The sequence below is a fragment of the Penicillium verhagenii genome (genome assembly GCF_028828195.1).
Source record: "Penicillium verhagenii strain IBT 33310 chromosome Unknown utg000003l_segment0_segment0, whole genome shotgun sequence".
Classification (NCBI taxonomy): Eukaryota; Fungi; Ascomycota; class Eurotiomycetes; order Eurotiales; family Aspergillaceae; genus Penicillium; species Penicillium verhagenii.
The window spans coordinates 2,802,549-2,825,017 of NW_026643167.1; the positions used below are offsets into that span (position 1 = coordinate 2,802,549).

At 46.7% G+C, this 22,469-nt stretch overlaps 10 protein-coding genes across 10 annotated transcripts; 4 read left to right on the top strand and 6 right to left on the bottom strand.

Moving 5' to 3' along the window:
• Window positions 1-1,343: 1,343 nt before the first annotated feature.
• On the bottom strand, window positions 1,344-2,456 carry N7466_002434 (uncharacterized protein; the record flags this gene model as incomplete). Its single annotated transcript, XM_057161832.1, has 5 exons — window positions 1,344-1,809; window positions 1,870-2,042; window positions 2,096-2,239; window positions 2,288-2,356; window positions 2,406-2,456. 5 exons carry the CDS (start codon window positions 2,454-2,456, stop codon window positions 1,344-1,346), a joined length of 903 nt encoding a protein of 300 aa, XP_057025117.1.
• Window positions 2,455-5,046, top strand: N7466_002435 (uncharacterized protein; the record flags this gene model as incomplete). Its single annotated transcript, XM_057161833.1, has 4 exons — window positions 2,455-2,463; window positions 2,787-2,875; window positions 2,927-3,300; window positions 3,350-5,046. The coding sequence occupies 4 exons, from the start codon at window positions 2,455-2,457 to the stop codon at window positions 5,044-5,046; spliced, it is 2,169 nt and encodes a 722-aa protein (XP_057025118.1).
• Window positions 5,047-5,470: 424 nt separating this feature from the next.
• On the bottom strand, window positions 5,471-7,104 carry N7466_002436 (sugar porter family MFS transporter; the record flags this gene model as incomplete). The annotated part of the gene is made up of 4 exons (XM_057161834.1): window positions 5,471-5,956; window positions 6,015-6,692; window positions 6,741-6,981; window positions 7,034-7,104. 4 exons carry the CDS (start codon window positions 7,102-7,104, stop codon window positions 5,471-5,473), a joined length of 1,476 nt encoding a protein of 491 aa, XP_057025119.1.
• Window positions 7,105-7,592: 488 nt separating this feature from the next.
• N7466_002437 (uncharacterized protein) lies at window positions 7,593-8,904 on the top strand (the record flags this gene model as incomplete). The annotated part of the gene is made up of 2 exons (XM_057161835.1): window positions 7,593-8,039; window positions 8,092-8,904. 2 exons carry the CDS (start codon window positions 7,593-7,595, stop codon window positions 8,902-8,904), a joined length of 1,260 nt encoding a protein of 419 aa, XP_057025120.1.
• Window positions 8,905-9,788: 884 nt separating this feature from the next.
• Window positions 9,789-10,781, bottom strand: N7466_002438 (sugar phosphate isomerase/epimerase family protein; the record flags this gene model as incomplete). Its single annotated transcript, XM_057161836.1, has 1 exon — window positions 9,789-10,781. The coding sequence occupies one exon, from the start codon at window positions 10,779-10,781 to the stop codon at window positions 9,789-9,791; it is 993 nt and encodes a 330-aa protein (XP_057025121.1).
• Window positions 10,782-11,796: 1,015 nt separating this feature from the next.
• On the top strand, window positions 11,797-12,768 carry N7466_002439 (inositol oxygenase; the record flags this gene model as incomplete). Its single annotated transcript, XM_057161837.1, has 2 exons — window positions 11,797-12,654; window positions 12,712-12,768. The coding sequence occupies 2 exons, from the start codon at window positions 11,797-11,799 to the stop codon at window positions 12,766-12,768; spliced, it is 915 nt and encodes a 304-aa protein (XP_057025122.1).
• An 820-nt stretch (window positions 12,769-13,588) lies between these two features.
• On the bottom strand, window positions 13,589-14,759 carry N7466_002440 (uncharacterized protein; the record flags this gene model as incomplete). Its single annotated transcript, XM_057161838.1, has 3 exons — window positions 13,589-14,308; window positions 14,371-14,642; window positions 14,711-14,759. 3 exons carry the CDS (start codon window positions 14,757-14,759, stop codon window positions 13,589-13,591), a joined length of 1,041 nt encoding a protein of 346 aa, XP_057025123.1.
• Window positions 14,760-15,374: 615 nt separating this feature from the next.
• N7466_002441 (sugar porter family MFS transporter) lies at window positions 15,375-16,959 on the bottom strand (the record flags this gene model as incomplete). The annotated part of the gene is made up of 2 exons (XM_057161839.1): window positions 15,375-16,430; window positions 16,486-16,959. 2 exons carry the CDS (start codon window positions 16,957-16,959, stop codon window positions 15,375-15,377), a joined length of 1,530 nt encoding a protein of 509 aa, XP_057025124.1.
• A 671-nt stretch (window positions 16,960-17,630) lies between these two features.
• Window positions 17,631-20,121, top strand: N7466_002442 (fungal specific transcription factor domain-containing protein; the record flags this gene model as incomplete). The annotated part of the gene is made up of 6 exons (XM_057161840.1): window positions 17,631-18,436; window positions 18,501-18,706; window positions 18,784-18,916; window positions 18,979-19,200; window positions 19,264-19,419; window positions 19,512-20,121. 6 exons carry the CDS (start codon window positions 17,631-17,633, stop codon window positions 20,119-20,121), a joined length of 2,133 nt encoding a protein of 710 aa, XP_057025125.1.
• Window positions 20,122-20,765: 644 nt separating this feature from the next.
• N7466_002443 (thioredoxin family protein) lies at window positions 20,766-21,624 on the bottom strand (the record flags this gene model as incomplete). Its single annotated transcript, XM_057161841.1, has 3 exons — window positions 20,766-21,066; window positions 21,214-21,395; window positions 21,616-21,624. The coding sequence occupies 3 exons, from the start codon at window positions 21,622-21,624 to the stop codon at window positions 20,766-20,768; spliced, it is 492 nt and encodes a 163-aa protein (XP_057025126.1).
• Window positions 21,625-22,469: the final 845 nt, after the last annotated feature.

Below are 22,469 nucleotides of genomic sequence, written 5' to 3' on the forward strand. Positions count from 1 at the left end.
TCAATTGCTGGCGTCGGCGATCAATCACAAAGTCCCAGGCTTTTAGCATTTAGCGCGTACTATAGCGCCTCACACGACATCCGGACTTCTGGACTGTCGCATGTTTTTTTTTTTTTTTTTTCACCGAGAAATTCAGCCTTCAGGTCCTAGCGAGCCGCAAAAAGGTACCCGACGTGGTGTTCGGACTTGAGTCGGAATTTGATCTTGTGATTTTGGAAAATTGGAGAAAATTGGATCGCTTTTGCCCACCATCGGGCAGTTCCACCGGGCATGATTCGTTTAATTCCAGCGAGCGGGGCCTCAAGATCGATCTATCGGCCTAAACGGGCACTGACCATCCGGTGGTTCGCCGTTGCTGTTTTTCCATTATCCAGGGTTCTGGTGAGCCATGGCATAGAATGTGGAACCCGATAGATCGATCTGATCCGTCAGGGTCGTGATTATATTAACAAACAAGTTTGGGTGTAAGCGAGAGCCTGTCGGTTGATCGGACTGCTTTTGTTTTGTGCCTGAATGTTGTCTTGGTGTTCCATTTTCTCGTATCAGTTGGTCCGAATCAGATTTGGGGAACGCCATTGGGAAAAGTGGGGGGCAAAAGTCCCATTTTTTTGTTTTTTGTTTTTTTTTTCTTATGAGATACGTAAAATCTAGGAATAGGAAAAAAAAAGATCAGTCCAAAAAGTAGGCAAACTGTCTAAGAGCTGTCAAACTGTCAAACTGTCAATCGCATGGCAATGGAACATGTGGGTTTACGCCACTTATGAGATACATGGAAAATTTCCGGCTTCACCATCCGGTGAATTCTCGACGTTCTTGACCTGGGCATACATTCTTTATTCTTTGATGTGGAATCTAGAATCTTGTGTCAGCCACAAACCTTTGTCACGGGAGCGCCCACTTTACGCCATCAGAACTTTGCATTTCTGAGGAATCCGATTTTCCATACCTTGGAATCAGGCTCTCATCAAGGTCTACTATCTATAGTAAGTACGGAGTGAAATTCAGCTGTTTCGAGCTAAACTTTAAACTTGGACTTGGGATCGATATATTACATGGTGTTTAAGGAGCTAAGCCTTGGGAGCTTCGAGGCTCATGCTCAAGTAAACGTGAGCACAGATCAGACTCACTTGGGTAATGATCACGGCGGATCAGATCATCACGCGCATGATAATCACGTCATGTATGACTACTAACTACTAGTAGTGCCGGAACTGAGCTATGCGGGCTGTTATTGACACCTGAGGCAACAATTGGCTATAGCAGGCTTAGCAGCCTACACAAAAGCAATGTATCTATTCCGCAAGTCTATAATGGTTCAGTCTTTCAAAGTCATCTATGTAAGGTTATCTATGTGACCCGGGCGACAAAATTGCCGACACCTCCTCATAGACAGAGAACACAATGCCGCCACTCAAAAGGAGGCGGCCCAGTCGCATTGAACTGCCTTTCCAGAATCCTCGAATTCCATAGTCTTTGATTACACTCCTGGAAGCTTCCATGATGCCGGCTCCCTGAACACCCTGTGCTCGTGTCTTGATTGTGTCAAACGGCTGTGTCGCATAAACAGTCACAACGCCCGCGACTGCGCCTATACCGAATGTTGTAAAAATGTTCGTCTTGATTCCTTTGGCCTTGATGGTCTCCTTCAGCATGTTGTACGTCCCCATACGCACAGCTGATGTGGCCGATTGTTTCATCATTGTGGAAACGAGACCTCGGTAAAGCTCTGTGATGCCATGTCTTTGAACCAATACCTTGGTCGCATGGAGACTGGACTTGAATTGACGAGCCTCCTTCGCGTCATCGATTCTGCGTGTGAATCAGTCAGCATGAAGTTACTTTGAAATATTTATGACAGCGAGTATGTACAGTGCAGTTTTGATTCTCTCTGTGGGCGTTACTGCTAGTACACTTTCTACCGCACCTGCGGTCATTCCAGCCAGCATACCACGGCCAGGTGAGAGAACACCACGCTCATCTGCAAGGGAGTTGCGAATCGTATCGTATGACACAAACCGGACAGCAGCTTTCGCCGTGGTTCCCTATATATTTCATCAACAAGCATTCAGAATAAAAAAAATTATTCAATACTGACAACAACAAGAGTCGAGCATCCGGTATATAAAGCGCCGATTCCTTCTTGCTTGGCAACCTGTAAGATGAGGCGCAGTGGATTAGATGTTCGAATAGCGCTATTGTCCAGCAATTGAACACGAGTCTTTGAATACTCGAATGGATACTGCAAGAAATTAATGATAGCTCAAAAGGGTGTGAAGGGGTCACTAACGGTGATGGCGGCTTCCACTCCACCCGCAATTCCGCCGGACACAAGGGAGACCCATTGGGGCGTCTTAACCTGGACTGGGTTAGCAAATGGGGAGCAATATTGGATGAATCAGCATTACCCGTTGCGGCTTTGTCTCGATTTGTTCTGATTTAGCAACAAGAGCCATCATGTATAATGTGAGTAGATTAAATTAAGGGGTTGGGATTGGTTATCGGGGAAACCCCGACTTATAGACTGATTTGTGGGGAATCTGGGGATACGGGAAGCGGAGTGTGACTTTCCGCGGGCGACAATGTTCCGCGGCTTCCGCCTTCTGTCTCCCGTATTCGCCTCAGCCGTGGCGATTTTTTTTGCCTTGTCGCTCTTTGAAATGGTCATGGTCATGGAAAATCACTCTCCGTCTAAGCCGCGAAGAGCCGCTAAGGCCTGTGTTTTTTGCCGACGTAGAAAGGCAAGTCATTAGGACGCATATTATGATCCGTGGGCTAATATACTACAGTTCCGTTGCGATAACGAGAGACCGACATGTTCCAACTGCAAGACATATGCACAAGATTGCACTTACATAGATAGGCCTGAGAAGCCAAGGTACGTCATTGGTAGGCCATACTTAGCTTCCCCCCAACTGACTGTTTGAAGGCCAACAAAAGCTCGTCTGTCACGACTGGAAGCAGAAAATGAGCAGCTCCGGCGACAACTTGGACGCGTTGATACCCACTCGGAGGATGGTGGTGACTCCACAGGAGGCAGTTCATCTCAGCCACAGCAGGATCAGCAACAACAACAAATACAACACTTGGAGATAACAAATACAGCCCCAAGAACAGATTGGCCCCATTCAGCTGTCTCGCGGATCTTCATCTCACCGAATGGCGACTCAAGCTACCACGGGCTTACGAGCACATTGTTTGATGATGCCCCTACTGATAGACATGGTCACTCCCGGTCTACAGATCCACAGGTTCCAGTAGAGCATATCCGAAAGCAGTTGATGGGAGAAGCTGCTTATCAGCGTAAGCTGCATTTATATCCGAGAGTTTTCAACATCTAATTATCGCATAGGCCAATTAGAAGCATTGAATATGCGACAGGGGAAAATGGACTTTGATGGAGTCGATCCTGAGCTGGGAATGCATCTCCTAAATCTACACTGGAACCGACAACACCATTCATTTCTGATCACATATCGTCCGGCTTTTATGCGGGATATGGCCACTGGCGGACCATGCTTCTCAAAGCTCCTGTTAAACGCTATATACTTTGGCGCATCGAAGTTTAGCAATCGTCCCGAAGTTCGCCGAGATCCTGATGATGCCAGAACAGCCGGATGGAAATTTCGCCTGCGGGTGAAAGAGCTGCTTGGCAGCGCTTTGGATCGAAGCGAAATCACCACAATCCAGGCCCTGCTTGTGATGACCAGCTCTCTGTTCGCATTGGGGGATGAACGCAGTGCTGCATGGCTCTATGCCGGTACAGCGTTCAGAATGATCATTGATCTAGGGATGCACGTTGATGCTACAATGCTGAGCAATATGCGTCGCCTCTCCGATGAAGACATCGAAATACGCCGTCGAGTGTTTTGGGGGGCTTTTGTTGTGGATAAGATCCAATCTTTGTACCAGGGCCGCCCAGCAAGCCTACAGGACTTTGACACGAAAGTGTCGATAACGTTCCTGGACCAATATGAAGAACTCGAACACTGGCAGCCTTTTGCCTATACGGATGTACAATCGTATCCGGGCTCCCCTGCATACAGCGTCTCAACATTTACGGAGCTTTGCAAACTATCATTGATACTGAACGGCATCTTGAATAAAGTATACTCGGAGCGAAGCTCAAACCGGTCATCCCAGGAACTCATCACCACATTGAATGCCTTAGATGGCCAACTCAAAGGATGGTATGATGCGCTGCCAGAGCATTTACGTTTCGGTAGTCCTACAATGCAAGTTACACCGCCGCCCCATGTCCTCTCTCTCTTGGCACTCTACAACGTGCTTCTCATCCTTCTTCACCGACCGTTTGTGGCAGAAGGGCACCTCCATACAACCGATCCGTCAGTTGCTGTCAGTTCTTTCACTACCTGCACGACAGCAGCTAACCGGATAATCCATATCCTCCAAGCTTATGACCATGCATTCTCTATCAGGCGTGCCCCATACCTGATCTCATACGCGACATATGTCGCTGCAACGATTTACGTTCGAGTCGCTGCCCAAAGAAAGGACGGCAGTAGAGCACATTCTAATCTTCGGGCGTGTCTTGATATTTTCCAGAAGAACCAAGAAACAAACTGGGCTGTCCGCAGGGCAAAGAATGTGATTGTTCATTTGATGGATCGCATGGGGGTTGGTTTGAGCACCCCTCACCAGGAACGAGAGGCTAGACCATGTCAGGTTATCAATGGGCAAATAGGTAATTTGGAAACTGGAGTTCCTGTTGAAGATGAGGGTCTGATACCAGCTGCTTCACCGAGTCAAATGACCCCTCCAGAGACAGAGGCATCGGAGTTGGATATGGACATGATTATCCAGAGCTTTATTCGGCAGCAGGCAAGACCGGGGGAAGGGCAAATTTTTGATGAGTCTACTAGCTACAATACTCTGCCTCCCACAGTCTCACTCGGGACGCCGGGTACTTTCACTCCCTCCATGGTCCCAGGGTACCATGATGCATATTTTGATCCTCAGTTCGATGATGATATGTTGTTTGGTTTTAATGGATCTGTGCAAGATAACATATTGTATAATAGAGAATGAATATCTCGATGAGCGTTGAAATACCATATAACATAATTTGGAAGCGATAAAGAATTATCTATGGCACTAAGCTTCTCGGGTGAGGAATCCCCGTGGTTGAATTGATGATCGCCCCAGGAGCCAACATTGTTTGAAAGTTTGACCTCACTGGCAATCGGCAGATCTGTACAATACTATACTACGAAACCTTGAGTATTATCGGCATCTAAATTAGCGCCTCGTGGGGTTGTCACAAGGTTGCGCTACTAGTATTTAGAATCAAACTCCGAAAAATAAACCTTAGACGCCATGAGGCGCTTGCTCACTATTGATCAATTATCGCGCCTCGATTAACTTGATATTCTAGAGGAGTCTGTAGAGTATTGTGATCGAACAGGTACTTGAACAAGTCCTCAATAATATTACCAAACATAAATCATAAATACTAAATGCTTTCAACTTGCTCAATAACACCCTTCTCATTACTTCCTGCATCTGCAGGTGTGTTTCTCATTCTCGGAATAAGCCCCCGTCCCGTGAAGAGAGCATCCACCTCTTCCAACTTCATGCCCTTCGTCTCTGGAATCATAAACCAGACAAAAGGTACAGCCAAGGTAGTACAGGCAGCAAATACAAAATACGTCCCAAATCCGATGTTTGAGATCATATATGGCGTGCTTCTTGCAATCACAAAATTGAATAACCAATGTGTCGCGACACAAATGCTCATGCAGAGACCACGCACACGTAAGGGGTAAATTTCAGAACAGATTACCCAAGGGACGCCGGCCCAGCTGAAGCAGAAGGATACAGCGAAGACGAAGATGAAAACTGCCGCTGCGTAAGAAGTTCCGCTAAGGGATCCGCCTGAAGTGGCTGTAGTCGAGCTTTGAACTTTGACAAACGCTCCGATGAGCCACATCGAGATCGCCTAATGATTTTTCAGCTTTATTCAGAAGAGTAAACTTTGAAGAGGAACGGAGACTTACGCTCATGATACTTCCATATATCAACATCGACTTCCTTCCAAAGCGGTCGACAATGAAGAACATCGCAATGAAGACAGCTACCAACCGAACTATACCATAAATCCCAGTTGATACGAGAGTTGCTTCGGTGCCCTGCAGGCCAATCGATTTAAAAATTCGAGGAGAGTAATAGTTGATACTGTTCGATCCAGTCATCTGGAAGAAAATCATAATCATCACTCCAAGGAAAACACGGTTCCGGAGTCCAGGCTCCATGAGCTCTTTCCATGCGGCCCGGGTGTTTCCAAGACTATCCGAAAGCTCGATCTCAAGCTGATCCAAGATATCAGTTACCTCTTCCTGAATAGCTTGATGGTCAGCAGGAAGACCACGCAGCTTCGAAAGTGTTTCGGTTGCTCGGGCTCTCCCATGGGTCTTTGCTATCCACCGAGGAGATTCAGACATGAATATCAAACCAAGTAGAAGTAGTCCACCCGGGATGAGCTGCAATGCAAATGGCGTCATCCACTGTGCAGAAGTCGGTGCCATATTGCGTTGGACACCGAAATTTATCCAAAATCCCAAGCAGGTACCGAATTGCACTCCGATCTCATATACGCCAACCAATCGACCCCGAATCTTTGGCGGGGCACACTCAGCTGTGTATAAGGGTACCAACATGCTAGCGAAGCCCACACCCTGAGACAGTTAGCAGTGTCGGAAACTATGTATGTTTTGGGTACCTACCACACCACCAAGCACTCTGCCAACAAACATAATGTTTTTGTTACCGGCAGAGACTACCTGCATGATAGATCCCACGATGAAAGCAACGGCGCCAATAGCCAGGGCTAGTCGACGACCTAGTTTATCTCCTACCGGTGCTGCCGCCAAAGCACCGAAGAAACAACCTGCTTGTAGGAGTGATACGATATTTGCTGAAAAGGCATTCTGAACTGATTCAGATGCACCATCTAGCCCAAAGTCCCTTGAAATAGTTAGTACCCAAGTGTGGCTGATTGATTGTGCTACCGGCGTACCTTTGGAATGGGGCCAATTCGATTGATGTGCCGATGAATGCTAAGTCGTATCCAAAGAGGAATGCGCCCATTGAAGTCACTATTGAAAGGATATAAACACGTGCATTATGCTGAGGTGCATCCATTGATGCCACCTGTGCTGGATTTTTCATGTTGTCACGGCGAATGAGACTTTCTTAGGAGTTTTCAGAAAACTCCAATTGCTTTTTTCTCTGCCGCATGCTGCTACGGGGTTTTATGTCCAATATTCCAGGAAGCACCCCGCATTGAATCTGGGGACCCCATATTTCTCAACCGACAAAGAAAAGTGGCGAGTTTAGCGCGTCGCTTGCCATGGGCCATGGCCCATTTTTACCCATGGAAGCTGAGGTGCCGCGGAACGGCAAAGTTCACCCGTTCAATGTATAGAGCATAGTGGATAGACGCAAATGAACGTAAAAATACTTGAAATTGGAGTTGCGTAACTGACAATTATCATCATAAATAGCCTCGATTGTGCGAATGGTCTTGATTTGTGTCGTCACAACAAATAATCAGCACCTTCCAGTATAGAAACATCATGGCAACAGCAGCGACACTATCCATCGCGGAGACATACGCGGCGCCGAATCTCTTCCCACTGAAACCATATGTTCCAGTCCCAACCAGGCACTCTCTGCCCGCGGTATGGATGCGCTCAGGGACTTCAAAGGGTCTCTTCATCCACCAAAAACACCTACCCGAGTCAATAGATCGATGGGCACCTATTTTGCTGTCGGCAATGGGGTCATCAAATGGAAATGGGAAGCAGATTGATGGTGTGGGTGGCGCTACTTCGACAACTTCCAAAGTGGCAGTGGTTGCGAAGTCTCAGCGAGAAAACATAGATGTCGAGTACACCTTCATTCAGGTTGCACCTGATCAAGCAATCGTGGACATGACTGGCAACTGTGGGAACATCGCATCTGGTGTGGCCCCGTTTGCATTAGATGAGGGACTTGTGAAGTCGAAGCCAGGTCAAACTGAGGTGAGTTGATAGACAAAATTCATGTTCCATGTCGACTAATCCCTTTTTATAGGTCGATGTCCGTATTTTCAATACCAATACTGGACAAACTCTAGTGGAAACGATCCAGACCTCTGGAGGTTCCTTCAGAGAGGATGGTAACTGTCACATTCCCGGTGTGGAGGGCACCTCCAGTCCTATCAAGGTAGCATTCCTCAATCCAGGCGGCAGCATGACAGGAAAGATGTTTCCAAGCGGGAAGCCACAGGAGACATTAACAGTTCACTCACGGACTGCCGGTGTATTTCAAGTGCTCGTGAGTCTCGTCGATGCGGCAAACCCATTTGTCCTTGTTGATTCTCGTTCTCTGAAAATCAACGGGCACGCCCAGTGGCCCGATGCAACGGATGCAGAGTTCGTCTCCGTGGCGGAGGATATTCGGAGAGAAGGTGCAGTGCGTTTCGGATTAGCTGCAGATGTGGAGAAAGCCAGCCTTGTTCGGGGCACACCAAAAATCGCGTTTTTATCTTCACCTGCCGATGAAAGTTCCGATCTGGACGTGCTTTCATTTACCATGGGTAAACCGCATGCAAGTCTGCAGCTGACTGGTGCAGTTTGTATAGGGGCTGCTATGGCCATCTATGGCACAGTTCCGTGGCACTTGGCTAATGGAGCACGGATGGAGAAAGTTCCGAAGCATGGAATGGAGATTGAAGGCCGGAAAATTGCAAATGCTGTACCTGTTGGGATTCGACACCCTGCTGGCGTGATACGGGCTGAAACGGTATTGGGCCTGGATGGAAAGGGGAATATTGATGTGAAGCATGTTGCAGTTGTACGGACTGCGCGTCGGCTATTTGAGGGCAAGGTTTTCTATAGGGCGTGAAAGATGAATATGTCAGGGAAACATTTGAAAGCACTCGAGGCTCCTGCTAGATATATATCATCAGCAATAATGATTATCACTTAGAAAAAGGATAAAGAAGGAAGAGAAGAGAGAAAAGGAAAAAAAAGACATGACAAAAGCTGGATTCGAACCCAGATTAGATAGGTTTCTTTACGCACTTCTGACGTACCTTCTGAATAGCCTCATTTGCATCAGTCGAGAAATCAATACTCCCGCGATTCTCTCATTTTAACCCACTTTACATAGTCCAATTGAGCTCAAATAAAGCGGAAATTCAAATTCAGCATGGTCGATTATCAAAAAATGGCAAACATCTAGCCCAGAGGGACCCCCCCCCCTCTGGCGGCCTGTGGCCGCTGGGGGGAGATTTGCTCTGGGGGATGTTTCCCTGTGTAACCGACACCTTCCCCCATGTCCAGACGGCTAACCTTGGGGAAATTGTGCACAGTGGGAGGGCTTTGCCAACTCGACCACACGGATGCCGGTTGATGAAAGAACACCTGAATTGTTCCTTTTGACCCTGGATTTTTGAATTTTGTTAGTACCCTTTTTAGGACTAGTAACAGTATCCCCCCGCCACCTATAGTAGACATGACTTACAAATTTAAAGGTTTTCTCCTGAAATGACTATTAACAAACTACAAAGCCTAATGACGAAGCACTACTGGAGGAAATGAATACACTGTTTTCATCTAAGATAGGTAGGCCATGCCATCTTATTCTTCTTTGTTGATTTTGGCATCAGAATAATTTTATTCATAACAGGTTTGAACAGTCTTGACTTCCTCAGCCACGGTCCACCCCTACTATCCACAACCTAGTTCTGAGCCCTCGCATATAATACCCCCTTCCCCGGGAATACTCTATAGCGATGCTGACTTGAGTTCTTTTTGCAGGGTCCGCCACGACTCTATTCCCCGAGATGCAGCAGTCTCAATCTTACTGCTCTGGTCCCGCATACTCCTGTCGAAAATCTCGAGCGATATCCACCCCTTGAAACCGGTGTCGACAATCCAGGCCTTGGCGATTTCAGTGATAGGGAGGTATGCACCACGATCCTGCTCGTACGGAAATGGTCGCGCATGCCTAGACCAGGTGAACTGCGATGCCTCTCCCTCTAGGTACCAAGGGTGATCCTTGGAAAATGGAGGGTTGAATTTCTCGCCATCTGATAACTGGATGAAGAAAATCTTGTCGACGGGACACTTGGCCACAAAGCGATCGAGTGATTCTTTGAGGACTCTTTCCGCGTCTGGAAACCGACCTGTTTCAGCGAACGAATCACCCCACAGCTTCGTCGCTTCATGAAACGTGTCTAGACACAGACCAAAGTTGGGACGATCGACTTGGATGACATATTCCAAAGCGACTTCCCATGTGGAACAGTGTATTCCCCATGACAGATACTCATACGCGATCGACACGACTGGTTCTTTTGCGCTGCCGATATCAGCCAATTGTTGTAGTTCGCTGATGATCACGTCTCTGTCGCCGATAGCATCAACTTGGAAGATTGATGGAATTTGCATAAATGGCGCGTGTAGGGCTCGCGCGACCTCTACCCAGTGAGTAGCCTTTTTCAATCTGTCGGCGAGAGGCGATCGGTTTCCTTCAAAGTTTTCGAAGGGCGCCAATGACAGGATATCTAAGCTGAGCTCTTGACATAATACCCGGATTTTCTCGGCACCCTCGAGAATCGCGACTCCTTGCGATTTGGAAAAAGCCTCTAATTCGAAGTACACGATTTCAAGCCCTTTGTATCCAGCCTTTGCCGCTGCTCGAATCTTGTGGTCGAGAGAATGAGAAGAGTGCTGGCCCAAAGATAGACTGGCGATGGCCAAAGGATTGGAAAGCATGACGGTGGCTTGATTCGCGTTTATCACGAAACTTTGGTTTATTTTCAACTTCAATTTGATTGACAGGGATTTTGAATGTTGGTCTCATTGCGGACTATACTTGAATACGAAGTTGTTCCCGAACTCGGAGTTTGGCTTCCGTCTTCCCCGCACGGAAGATGAAGACCGAACTTCGAAGTACCCATCTCTCGGCCAAGGACACATGTCCGAAAACTTTAAGCCCCGCTAGATTTCCGGGGTTGGGTCTTGATTCTCGCTTTTCAGAGATGACTTGTAGATGATGCACACTCGCATATGCAGAAATCTAGACTCCTAACATGGGCATGTGCACGACTTCGTAAGTCACTATTGTGAACCAATTACAATTTACTACTTAGTCATTAAGACATGCAAGAATCAATGTGGGATTTTGGTATTGGCTACGAGCCAGCTGGTTAAGGGTGGTGCTAAAACCTTCCATATAATAATATTTCACTGTTGTGAGATATTCACATACATACTAGTAGTAGTGGACCGTAGCTACGTTCTTTGAGACCTCTAGGATGCTCCAGCTATATCTTAGTACTATCGACTATTCAAATCCGGGATCATTACTATTCTTTTTCTTCAATGTTTGGACCCTTAGCCGCTGGACTTTCCTTTCTATCAAATGATATTCAGCTCTCACGGATAGATTAGTTTGGTACACAACGGAAGCCGAATTCCCCTTACATGGCTACGTCAACTGAATCAAGAATCTCGGTGAGCTCTGAAGATCTGGATTTCTTGAGTCTTCAACCTTATAGCCTTGACTGGTTATATGGCTTTGGTACGCTCAGCCCTCCACCAATGGCGGAGAATCGTGTCCGAGTGACAACAACCTGACGAAGCATGTCTTCCGACACTGAAATTGGTATAAATGCGACACAAAATTCAAACCAACTTACAATCTCCCAAGACAAACATTCAAGGCATTAATCTCAAATATTCCAATTTTTTCACTTGTCTTTTCAAACATCCGTCGACTCTATCCATAATGGCCGCCGCCGTTCTTCAACCCGCGTTTTCAAACATCGAAGCTATCTCAGATGATATCGATGCTGTGAACGTTCTCAAATCCCAGCCTTCGAAAGGCCTTTATGATGAATCGGAATTCGACAAGGCCAAAGACACGACGGGTTTCCGCCAATTCAACGATGCGTGTGACCAAGTCAAAAACTTCTACGCCACGCAGCACACTCTGCAAACAGTAGCATACAACCTGAAAGCCCGCAACGACTTCCACACTCAAACACGCGCAAAGATGACCATCTGGGAAGCAATGGAAAAACTCAACACTTTCATCGATGAATGTGATCCCGACACTCAAGAGTCTCAGATGACACACCTTCTTCAATCGGCCGAGGCCATCCGCCAAGAGGGCAAGCCTCGCTGGATGCAACTTGTTGGACTGATCCATGATCTCGGCAAGCTGCTGTTTTTCTTCGGGGCTCAGGGCCAATGGGATGTCGTTGGGGACACCTTCCCTGTTGGGTGTGCTTTTGACGACCGAATTATTTTCGGGACTCAATCTTTCAGCAAGAATGAGGATTTCAACAACCCTGTCTACAGCACCAAATATGGCATTTATTCCCCAGGCTGTGGTTTGGAGAATGTCATGTTGTGTTGGGGACATGACGAGTACCTCTATCACATTGTCAAGGACCAATCTACTATTCCTGATGAAGGACTCGCGATGATTCGCTATCATTCTTTCTATCCGTGGCACCGCGAGGGCGCTTATCATGAGTTGATGAACGAGCATGATAAGAAGATGCTTGAGGCCGTGCGGGCCTTCAATCCATATGATTTGTACTCTAAGAGTGACGAGGTTCCAAACGCTGAAAAGCTGAAGGTGAGAGATGTTCCTTTAGTATTGAATGTGATTCAACATTTGCTAACATTTTTCAAGCCTTACTACCTTGAGCTCATTGATGAGTTCTTCCCTCAGAAGGTTGTGAGATGGTGATTAAGAAGTCAAACTCTTCAAATGTTGACATACGTGCATACTGTGTGTGCGTATATGTATTCACATATTTCTGTTGATTCTGTCAGCCGCCCTTCAACCTTAGAAGTACGCAGGTGTTGTTTTGGAAGTCTGCACATGCCCGCGGGCGTTAAGTGATTTTAATTTTATTTCTGCACATATGAATGTCATGTATTCAAAGACTTTTGAGGTCAAGACTGCAACATTGAAGGTTATCAATTGATGATCTTCTCTTAAACATTGAATGTCTATGCCCAACATTTGAAGTGAATGCATGTGTAGAACATTCAATGTTAGGCCTCAAGTGCTCTCGAGGTCAGGAATATCAATTGTATCCCGACGTCGTCAAAACTTGTCTTGGTGGAACAACGTAGGTAGGAAATAGCTCCAGGACTGGTTTTGGAAACCTTGAAACATCAATCTGGACATGCCCGTTGATTGTATGCGAAATTTCCATACCTCCAAAGCTCCGGTTGGAAGTCCAAGCTTGACTGTGAGCTTCCTCGGGTTCCTTCAATGGTGGACATTTCAAATGTTGGCGTTTTATGATACCTAATTCTGGATACAATAAAGATACTGTTTGTTAAAACATTCGATAAGGATACTATATCTTTCCTGTATCGAAAACATTACTGTATGTTTAAAGATACTATAAGGATACTATATCATTGAGGTATCATAAAACGCCAAATGTCCACCATTGAAATTTAAATACCTAGTAGGCAATGAATTGAGTGAGACCTTGAAGTAAAGATTCTATAGTATGTTTTATTCAATGTGATATAATAATAAATAATTCAGACTAATTGAACAAAATCTTCTCGCCGCTGACAAGACTCTTCTGTAGAGCCTGTCCAATGATGACAGCTTTAACTGAGCTCTGCAGACTGATGGGTGGCGGAGTGTTGTCGAGACAGCTTGCAGTGAACTCATAAGCCTCAGTGACAAACGCGTCTCGGAATCTCTCATAATAATGCTGAGGCAATGCACGTCGCGCTCCCTGTGAGTCATGAATCTCCACATGGTTCTTCCTGACTTGCATGTTCACTCTCACGGAGCCCTTCTCACAAATGATCTCTGATGTGTCTTCCTGTCCGGCTGCCATCATACGAGAGCAGTACAAAGCAGCCATCTTGCCACCCTCAAACTCCACCGTCGCGATTGCGTTGTCCCTGTCCCCGTTTTCCAAGAGTACAGGGTGCACGGCAGCCACTCCGACCGCCTGCAGACTCTTGAGCTTGCGCTCTTCGCCCAGGAACCAAAGCATCAGATCGATATCGTGGATAGAGCAGTCCACAAAGATTCCACCACTTGTCTTGGCATACTCGACGAAGAATCCTGATCCGTCGTACAGGTCGGCTGTTTGTGATCGGAAGAGGACTGGCGGGCCGAATTCGCCGTTCTGAACTCGTTCATGGGCTTCGCGATATGAGGAATCAAAGCGACGGGAGAATCCACACATCACTTTCTGCTGAGGATGCTGCTTAAGAGACTCCTCATATGCATCCACGACAGACTGGGCCTGTACAGGGGACTCAGTATTAGCGCGTCGGTCTCTATGGGGAAGCTTTGGGCTTAACTCACGACTTCGGCATCAATGCTCAAAGGCTTCTCGCATAGAACGTGAAGTCCCTTTTTGATAGCCTTGATAGCTTGCTCGGCATGAGCGGCGGTGATACTGGCAACCACCACAGCATCCAAATTGGCATTTTGGAGCATTTCGTCATAATCGAGGTAGACTTGTACTCCTGGGAGGTTTTCTTTCGCCCATGGGTGCTCATTTTCGTCGGGGCTACTCGCAGCCACCACTTCTGCGCGGGCAGTGAGGTCGTGGAAGTTACTCGCATGGCGCTTTCCTGTTCACAATTAGATCTTTTTCTTTTTCTTTTCTTTTGCTTTCTTTTTACTGGAAATAGATACATACCCATCCGGCCAAGGCCTGAAATGCCGACGCGAAGCTTTGGGGGGGCCATGTTTGCGAGGTGTGAATTGTGGAAGGAAACACTTGAGGGAAAGGATTCAGGAGCGATTATGTAGAAATCTGTGGCCGTTGCAGAACTTTGAAAAACAAGAGATTTCCCAAGTGCAGTCCCTGCTTTATATCTTTATTGTCCAATTTAGGCGCCTTCGGACCTCGGATTATGAATTATCTCTCTTACTGAAGATCATCAAAAAGGCCCGGAACTTGATGTCCGGTCGGATTTCCGAGTTGGACAGAAGCCGCTGGAGGTCCACTGTGAACATAGACTACTAACCAGTATATGGCATTTGAACATCGATTTTCAACCTTCAATGTTGGAAATGTCGCAAGTTTGATGCCTGAGCTCTGATGTTGTGTGAAACATTTGAATGGGTACAATATTCATTGGATTATCCATTTTATGTGAAAATTTGAAGCGAAGATCAATATTTATTGAACTAAATGCTATATACATGTTTAAATACTCGGTAAAATCATTTCCTTTGAACACTCCAGATTTCCTGAACATGTGAATCTTCAAAATTTCAACATTCTGAAGTTGAAACATTCAAATGATGTTTCGTGGTTATTTCCGAGATCTCGAAGCGGGGCATAATCAATGTGGGCACTACGCGATAATCTCACAATGTTCAGCACTCAGATCTTTCTCGCCTTCGATCTGTAAATCGTCGCTTTGGGTTCGAGCAATCCGAGTCGCATCTGCCCAACTCATATCTTTTCCTGCTTCATACTTAATTTCAAAAAGCCTATCGACCTGCTCCAAAGACAAATTTGCCGTCTCAACGTAGAAGTACCAAATGATTGGAATAAAACAGAAATTGAAAATGGCGTAGAGCATGTAATATCGCCATCCAATACTTTCGATAGCAGTAGGCGTGGCCACAACTACCACGTAGACAAATAGCCAATTGACTGTGGTCGCAAAGGATGTTCCGACATTTCGCATCTTTTGAGAGTTGATCTCGGCAGGGTAAATATAAGGAATGGAGAGCAGTGACATCCCATAGAATACGTAATAGACGAAGATGAAAACGACTGCCATGATAGACATGCCCTTGTTGTCTGTTCCACCATATCGTAGACCCACGGCGACAAGGGCAAAGCATACGCTAGAGGCCGTGACGCCCATGAGCATTAATCTTTTTCTTCCGACACGGTCAATCAAGAGGGCCGCAACGGCGCCCCAGAACATCAAAGACATGGAATCGCAGGCGGACAGGATGAGGCTCATGCGAGGGGATAGACCGACAGAGCGTGTAAGCACCACTGGAAGGTAATACGCGATCACGTTCGTGCCGCCAACCTGTTGGAAAAATGCAGTCCCGGCGCCAAGAAGAATGCGTCTCAAAGTCTGCTGCTTGCTGTTGCGAGTAAATATCTCTTTGAGGGGCATGGACTGTTGTACTTCAGCCTCATGCTGGACTGCAGATACCATGTGCTGAATCTCCCCGGCAACGAAAGGGTCGTCATGTGGTTTGGCCAGGAGTCTAGCGAGAATAGACTGGGCTTCGCTAGCACGATTCTTCATAACCAGCCAGCGAGGTGACTCTGGGGTCACAAGAACCAGAGAGATGGTCACTATGCCGAAGAAACATTGGAAAGCTAGCGGGAATCTCCAGCTCACGGGCGAATTTGGAATGAAGGTAAAACCGTAGTTCATCCACTATCACTTTATGAGCAATTGAGAGAATGATGAGTCGGGTAGTTAGAAAACTCACATTTGTGATCACAATACCGAAAATATTGGTGACCAGCTGAAATACCATGAGTTTTCCTCGATCTGTTGGCCGGGCGGTTTCCGCTTGCCAGATAGGAATGGCGATAGTGTTCATCCCGTTTCCAACTCCCGCAACCACACGACCAACTATCATCTGTGCGAGTCCATATGAACTGGTCTGGATTATAGCACCAATAATCAAGATCACACATCCAATCAAAATGGATCTTCTGCGACCCAGTTTGTCGCCAACGTACATGGACACAAGAGTACCGATGATGCAGCCGATGTCGTATGTCGCCACGATCTGGCCTTGAATTGTTGTCCCAGGATAACCAAAAGTCCTCAGAAAGGGCTCATTATCAAGGAGACCACCGAATACACCTTGATCATAACCAAACAGTAGGAACCCGGCACCACAAGCGGCAGTGATTCCATACTGAAGACGGTCGCCTTGGGCGTCCTGCAGAAACATTGCACAATTTTTGATATTGGAAAATGGCCCCGATCAGAGAGAACAAGGGTCTTGTGGGGATTCAGCACTTGAGCCAATCCCAACCCAATTGATTTATATGACCTGATAGACATGTCGGGATTCGTTTGCCGAAGATCATCCTCTTCAGAGTTCTGGAGCCGGTATTATGGCCGATTGGTCGAACTCCACAATCAACGCGGGGTAAAACTATAAACCCCGGATTTCGTTTTCAGTTGCCAATTGAAATTATTTCATTACAATCTATTCATTATACCAATTATACTGGACAATGAAGTCGGACGAGCACTTCACAAAACGGCGACATGCCTCCATGGCATGTGTTGCTTGTCGGGAAAGCAAAGTCAAGGTAAATGACAACTCTTCTATTATTATTTTTTACTGGAACGCGGAACTAACGTGGAGAATATGACGTGCTATATAGTGTGATGGAAAATCGCCATCATGCTCTCACTGTGTTACTAAAAAGAGAGATTGTCGCTATCAAGCTTTTGACAAGAGAAAGTGAGTTCTAGGCGCACAACTCTTGGTGATATTAAACGCTAATGTTACTACTCACAAGACTACCACTGCGTGTCGCAATAGAGCTGTTATCAAGAAGAGTGGATCAACTGTGCCAATTCATTCAAGAAAATGGACTTCAAGCCCCCACGATGTCTGATGAACAACATGCGACACTGCGAACAGTATTCGACACGCTGGGGATGAAGGAAAAAGCAGTTGCTCCAGTGCCGCATTCTGAAAAAGCTGCCACGCCTCCGAATTTAATACAAAACACTGAATTCCCTTCATTTTCCGCTCCTCATCCAGGCCACAATATCTTCACGGGGAGCTCCGGTGTCGGTTTCTCCAACCGGTCGCATGACCTTCATTTCGAAGGCTATGAGACAGGTATATCCGAAGATAGCCCGGACTCCATTTTGAACGCCTGGGATTTCGATTTAGGCGTTGGTGGATATAATCCACCTATTACATCGAACCTCCAGCACATCATAGACTCTTCGCCACAAGATGGTCTCGGTGTACGACCGGAGGAGCAAATTCCTAGTCAGCTATCCTCTACCGGTCTCTCTCGTAGCAATGATGCTTCCACTCCTCTTGAAAAACCAACGAGGTCACCCGACATTGAGGGCCTAGTCGATGAGATATCAGACTGTGTTGGTACCTTAAAAATTGGACCTGGAGGATCGACGCGTTTCTATGGCCCAACGTCCACATTTAATTTGAAAGACATGCAGCTTTCTGACAGCGATGAGAGTGAGCGCAAGATCACTACTTTCAGTTCTGAATCAAATGACGAGATACCTGCATCATTGGAAGCCCATCTTCTTGGCCTCTACTTTAGCTGGCAAGATCCCACATTCCACGTTGTTGATCGACACATTTACGAAGAAGCACAGATTAAATGGAACAATATGGAAGACACACCTTTCTACTCAGAAGCGCTACGGAACGCGATGTGAGTTCCTTGCATCCCAGATCTCTTAACTATTTATTTATTTATCACTGATAACCCTGCAAAGGTGTGCACTTGGCAGCGCTTTTGAATCCCGATATCATCCGACGTTTGTCACATTTCCAAAAACACTCGTCGAGTTCTTCGGTGATCGTGCAAAATCGCTACTCGAGATTGAACTGGACAGACCTTGCGTGGCGACAGTTCAAGCACTAGTCATTCTCAGCAACCATGAGATAGGAAACGGAAAGGATGCCCGAGGCTGGCTTTACAGTGGCAGGTTTTATCTATGCCTATGAAATGACTGCCAGGAACCAAAGAGAAAAAAAGCTAATTAGCACCTGCTTCAGGAATGGCACTACGGCTTGCATTTGATCTTGCTCTGCACCTCGATATGTCGAGCTACGTATCTCAAGGGTCAATATCGGTCGCCAATGCGGATATTCGCCGCAACGTCTTCTGGACTGCATATATTGTTGATCAGTTCGCCGTCCTTATTTTTTCCAATTCGTTCTGCCCATAGTGATTCTAACAGTTCTTTATAGCCAGTTAGGATTCCATCTAGGGAGACCTTTTCGCACTAGCATGGAGGATGTGACGGTTGGTAAGCCCCGGCAAATTACAGGCCTCAGGGGACATTGTCAATGGGTGCCCTACGATTCATCGACGCTTTTCGGACCAGATTCTGGCTTGCTGGACAATAAAGAAGCTATTGGTCAGCAGCTAGTCTCTCTCTGTGAGCTAATGGCACCGTGTGGATACATACTGTAAGAAAATCATCTGCACCTTGAAAGCTACTCTGGTTGACCTTTAATCAATCTTCAATACAGATATGGTACATCAAAGATCTCGAAAGACGTCCTGCAGGAGCTGAACGCAAAGATTGTCTCCGAGCTTCGCAAGTGGAAAGCCAAGCTTCCACCTACATTACAGATCAATCTTGGCGATTTCACAACGCCATATCTTCCGCATGTGCTACTTCTCCAGTAAGTCAAAGACGTTTATACTCAGTAACTCCCACCCCCTAAAACTACAATGACGAGTCGAAGATAACCCAGAAGATGTATTCAAAAAACAGCATGCAATACCACCAAAACATAATCTACGCCCACCGACCCTGGATGTCCAAAAGCCACCTCCAGCCCCAACCCCCAAAAGGCCCCGGCTACACGCACGCCCGCGAAATGTGCATCCAATCCGCCATCGCCATATCCAAAATCCTCACAATGTACGAAACTCGCTACACGCTCCGGCTTATCAACGTCAAAGCCGTCTCCGTAACCTCCTCCGCCATCCTGCTCCTTCTCTTCGCCGCAGTATCAAACCACTCGACCAAGTCAAACGAAGATATCTCGTTCCACCTGAACACGTGCTTCAGGGCCCTGGATGAGTTTTCCCTTTCGTGGAAAAGTGCTCAGCGAGCGAAAGATCTGCTTATCAGCTTGCAGCGGCAGTGGGAGCTTCGGACAAGATCACAAACGGATACAGTCGCTTGGCGGGCTGATGCGGCTTTGGCTTTGTTTACGCCCAGGAAACGATCGAAGGGAGAGGGGGATCTGGGTGCGTTAAGGGGACAGGATGAGCAGATGGAGGTGGATTTTGATTGTATGCTTGGCGGGATGGAGAAGGATGCTTTTTCGAGCAAGTATTGTTCAGATTTTTTTGAGTTGATTTCCAATCCTGGTTGATAATTTGAATGAACTTGGATGACATTGTGAATCTAGATAAAGTTGACATAGTGCTGGAAAATGTGATCATTTAGTACCTGGTAGTAGATGGTAGCACTTGAGAGTATCAATTGATGTATAAGCTGGGATCCGTGTTTTCAAATGCTAGCTATATCTCTGCATCAATTGTCTGAGGCGGAAGAAAGTCCCGGAGCTCTCAACGTAGGTAGCGCAGTACATATACACGGCGTGTTTGGCTTTCGGGCATCCGAAGACTCAATCTCACATGTGCAGACGGGGATTTCTCCCAAGCTTTTCGTGCATGCGTCCGCAGCTGCAGGCCAGTCGTTGGAGCGAAAATTCCCTTCTCTTGCATGCATGACGCATGAACTATGTAAGTGTAGTAGATCTACACTGTGGAACACGAGATATTGATTCGCGCATACATGTACAGTATTCAATGTTGGTGCTGAACAAAGCTCGAATATAGAGTCCAAATTGACTACGAAATCAATATCAAGATCAGGAAAAGAAAAAAATGTTGCATAATGTGAATCAACAAAGGCAAGGGTCCCTAGACCCGGAGAATGAATTGTCCTCCAAATAAAACTTTATCCAACAAAAAAAAAAGACGAATCCTCCATGCAAGTTTCACAATCTAACATTTACTGGGCAGCGACGGCGGCGACAGCCTTCTGGATGGCAGGAGGGTTGGCACCACGGACAGTCTCGAGGAGCTCGCCGTTCTTGTAGAAGAGGAATGTAGGCATAGCGGAGACACCGTTGTCGGCAGCAACATCGGACAGCTCATCGACGTCAACCTTGTAGAACTTGACGTGCTCGTGGGCTTCGGAGAACTTCTCAATGGCGGGGGAGATGGCCTTGCAGGGACCGCACCAGACGGCGAAGAAGTCGACGACAACGGGCTCCTTGGCGTCGGTAACCAACTGCTTGTATTCCGCAGCGCTGTGAAACAGAAACACATTAGTTAGCCACGTCATTCAATGATTTATTTCGATTTCTGCGCTGCGATCATGACAAAACAAACCCCCCCCCCCCCCCCCCCCAAAAAAAAAACCAAAATCGAAGAACGAGTAAGAGGAAAAAACTCACGTCTTAATGTTGATAACCTTGCCACCCATTTTGGGAATAGAGTATGAGAAGTGAGGGATGGGAGTGGAAGAAAAGGTTCGGAGGGGAGTTGCGACGAAGGGAGTACGTTGAGAGACTGAGGAACGGAGCAGCGAAGAAGTGGCGCGGGACAGAGGTAGACGAGCGAGGCGGAGAGGGTTGATCTGGTGGGGAATAAGTCTTTGGATTTTATGAAGAGGGGCAGAGGGGCAGCTTGGGCTTTCTTTATAGGCCCATGACGATCCGGCCGCCGGAGCTTAGGTAAGTAGAATTTGGGAGGGCTGAATAATAGCACCGTAAGGCTCATGCAGCGCCCCCCTGATTATACTACCAAGGAAGCCAGTTCCCAGGTTGCGCCAGGCCTAGCGGTGTATGGTGACTTACGATAGACATGGTGGTAATTCCGGATTAGCGTTGTCGAGGATCAAATTGGGCCAATTGAGAGGCGTCGTTCTGTTGAAGAAAGGAGAGGTGGGCGGTGGAATCTGGCAGTATTGAATGACGTGCTCGGGTGCTTACGAATTGGATTCAGTCTGGACAAGTGACTACAAGCACTTACTAAGGAGAGCTATACACCATGCTTGGTGATATTAATGTTAGAAATTTAAGTACTGAGTAGAGGCTTGGAGAATGATCGATTTGTAATGATAAGTGATGCAACGATGAATGCATGGCTTTTGCTGGCATTTTCTCGCATCTTCATGCACAATATCAAATACCGAATATATAGTACAAACACCGTAATCCAAAGGCCGAAGGCTCGGTCGCCACTTCGTTATCCATACATAAGAGAAACAACTATATACATCGATACCATTCCACGTCTGATCATAAGGATGTGCCAGGGAATCGTACCAAAGAATCAAAAGAGAAGATCTAGCAGAATGGAATCACAAATGGGCAGGAGAGGATGTCATCCGGCGCAATGCATGAAAAGTAGAATTGGGGGTATATTAAAAACAAGTTTTGGGAAGGGAGAAAGACCAATGCTAACCAACGCAAACCGTTCCAGTGCTGATAAACTGGGGTTCTCAGAAGTCGAACGGATGGGAAGGAAGCCAATCGGGGGCTATCAAAACACACGACATGGATTTTATGCGTCTAGCAGGGCTTAAAAAGCACGGGGCAGATGGGGGGTATCAACTAATCGAGAAACAAAATTGTTGGGAACGACGAGCACAGCATGTCGAGGGGGTAGGAGGGGGTAAGGATGTCGTGGGCTGGGGGGAGGTCAACAA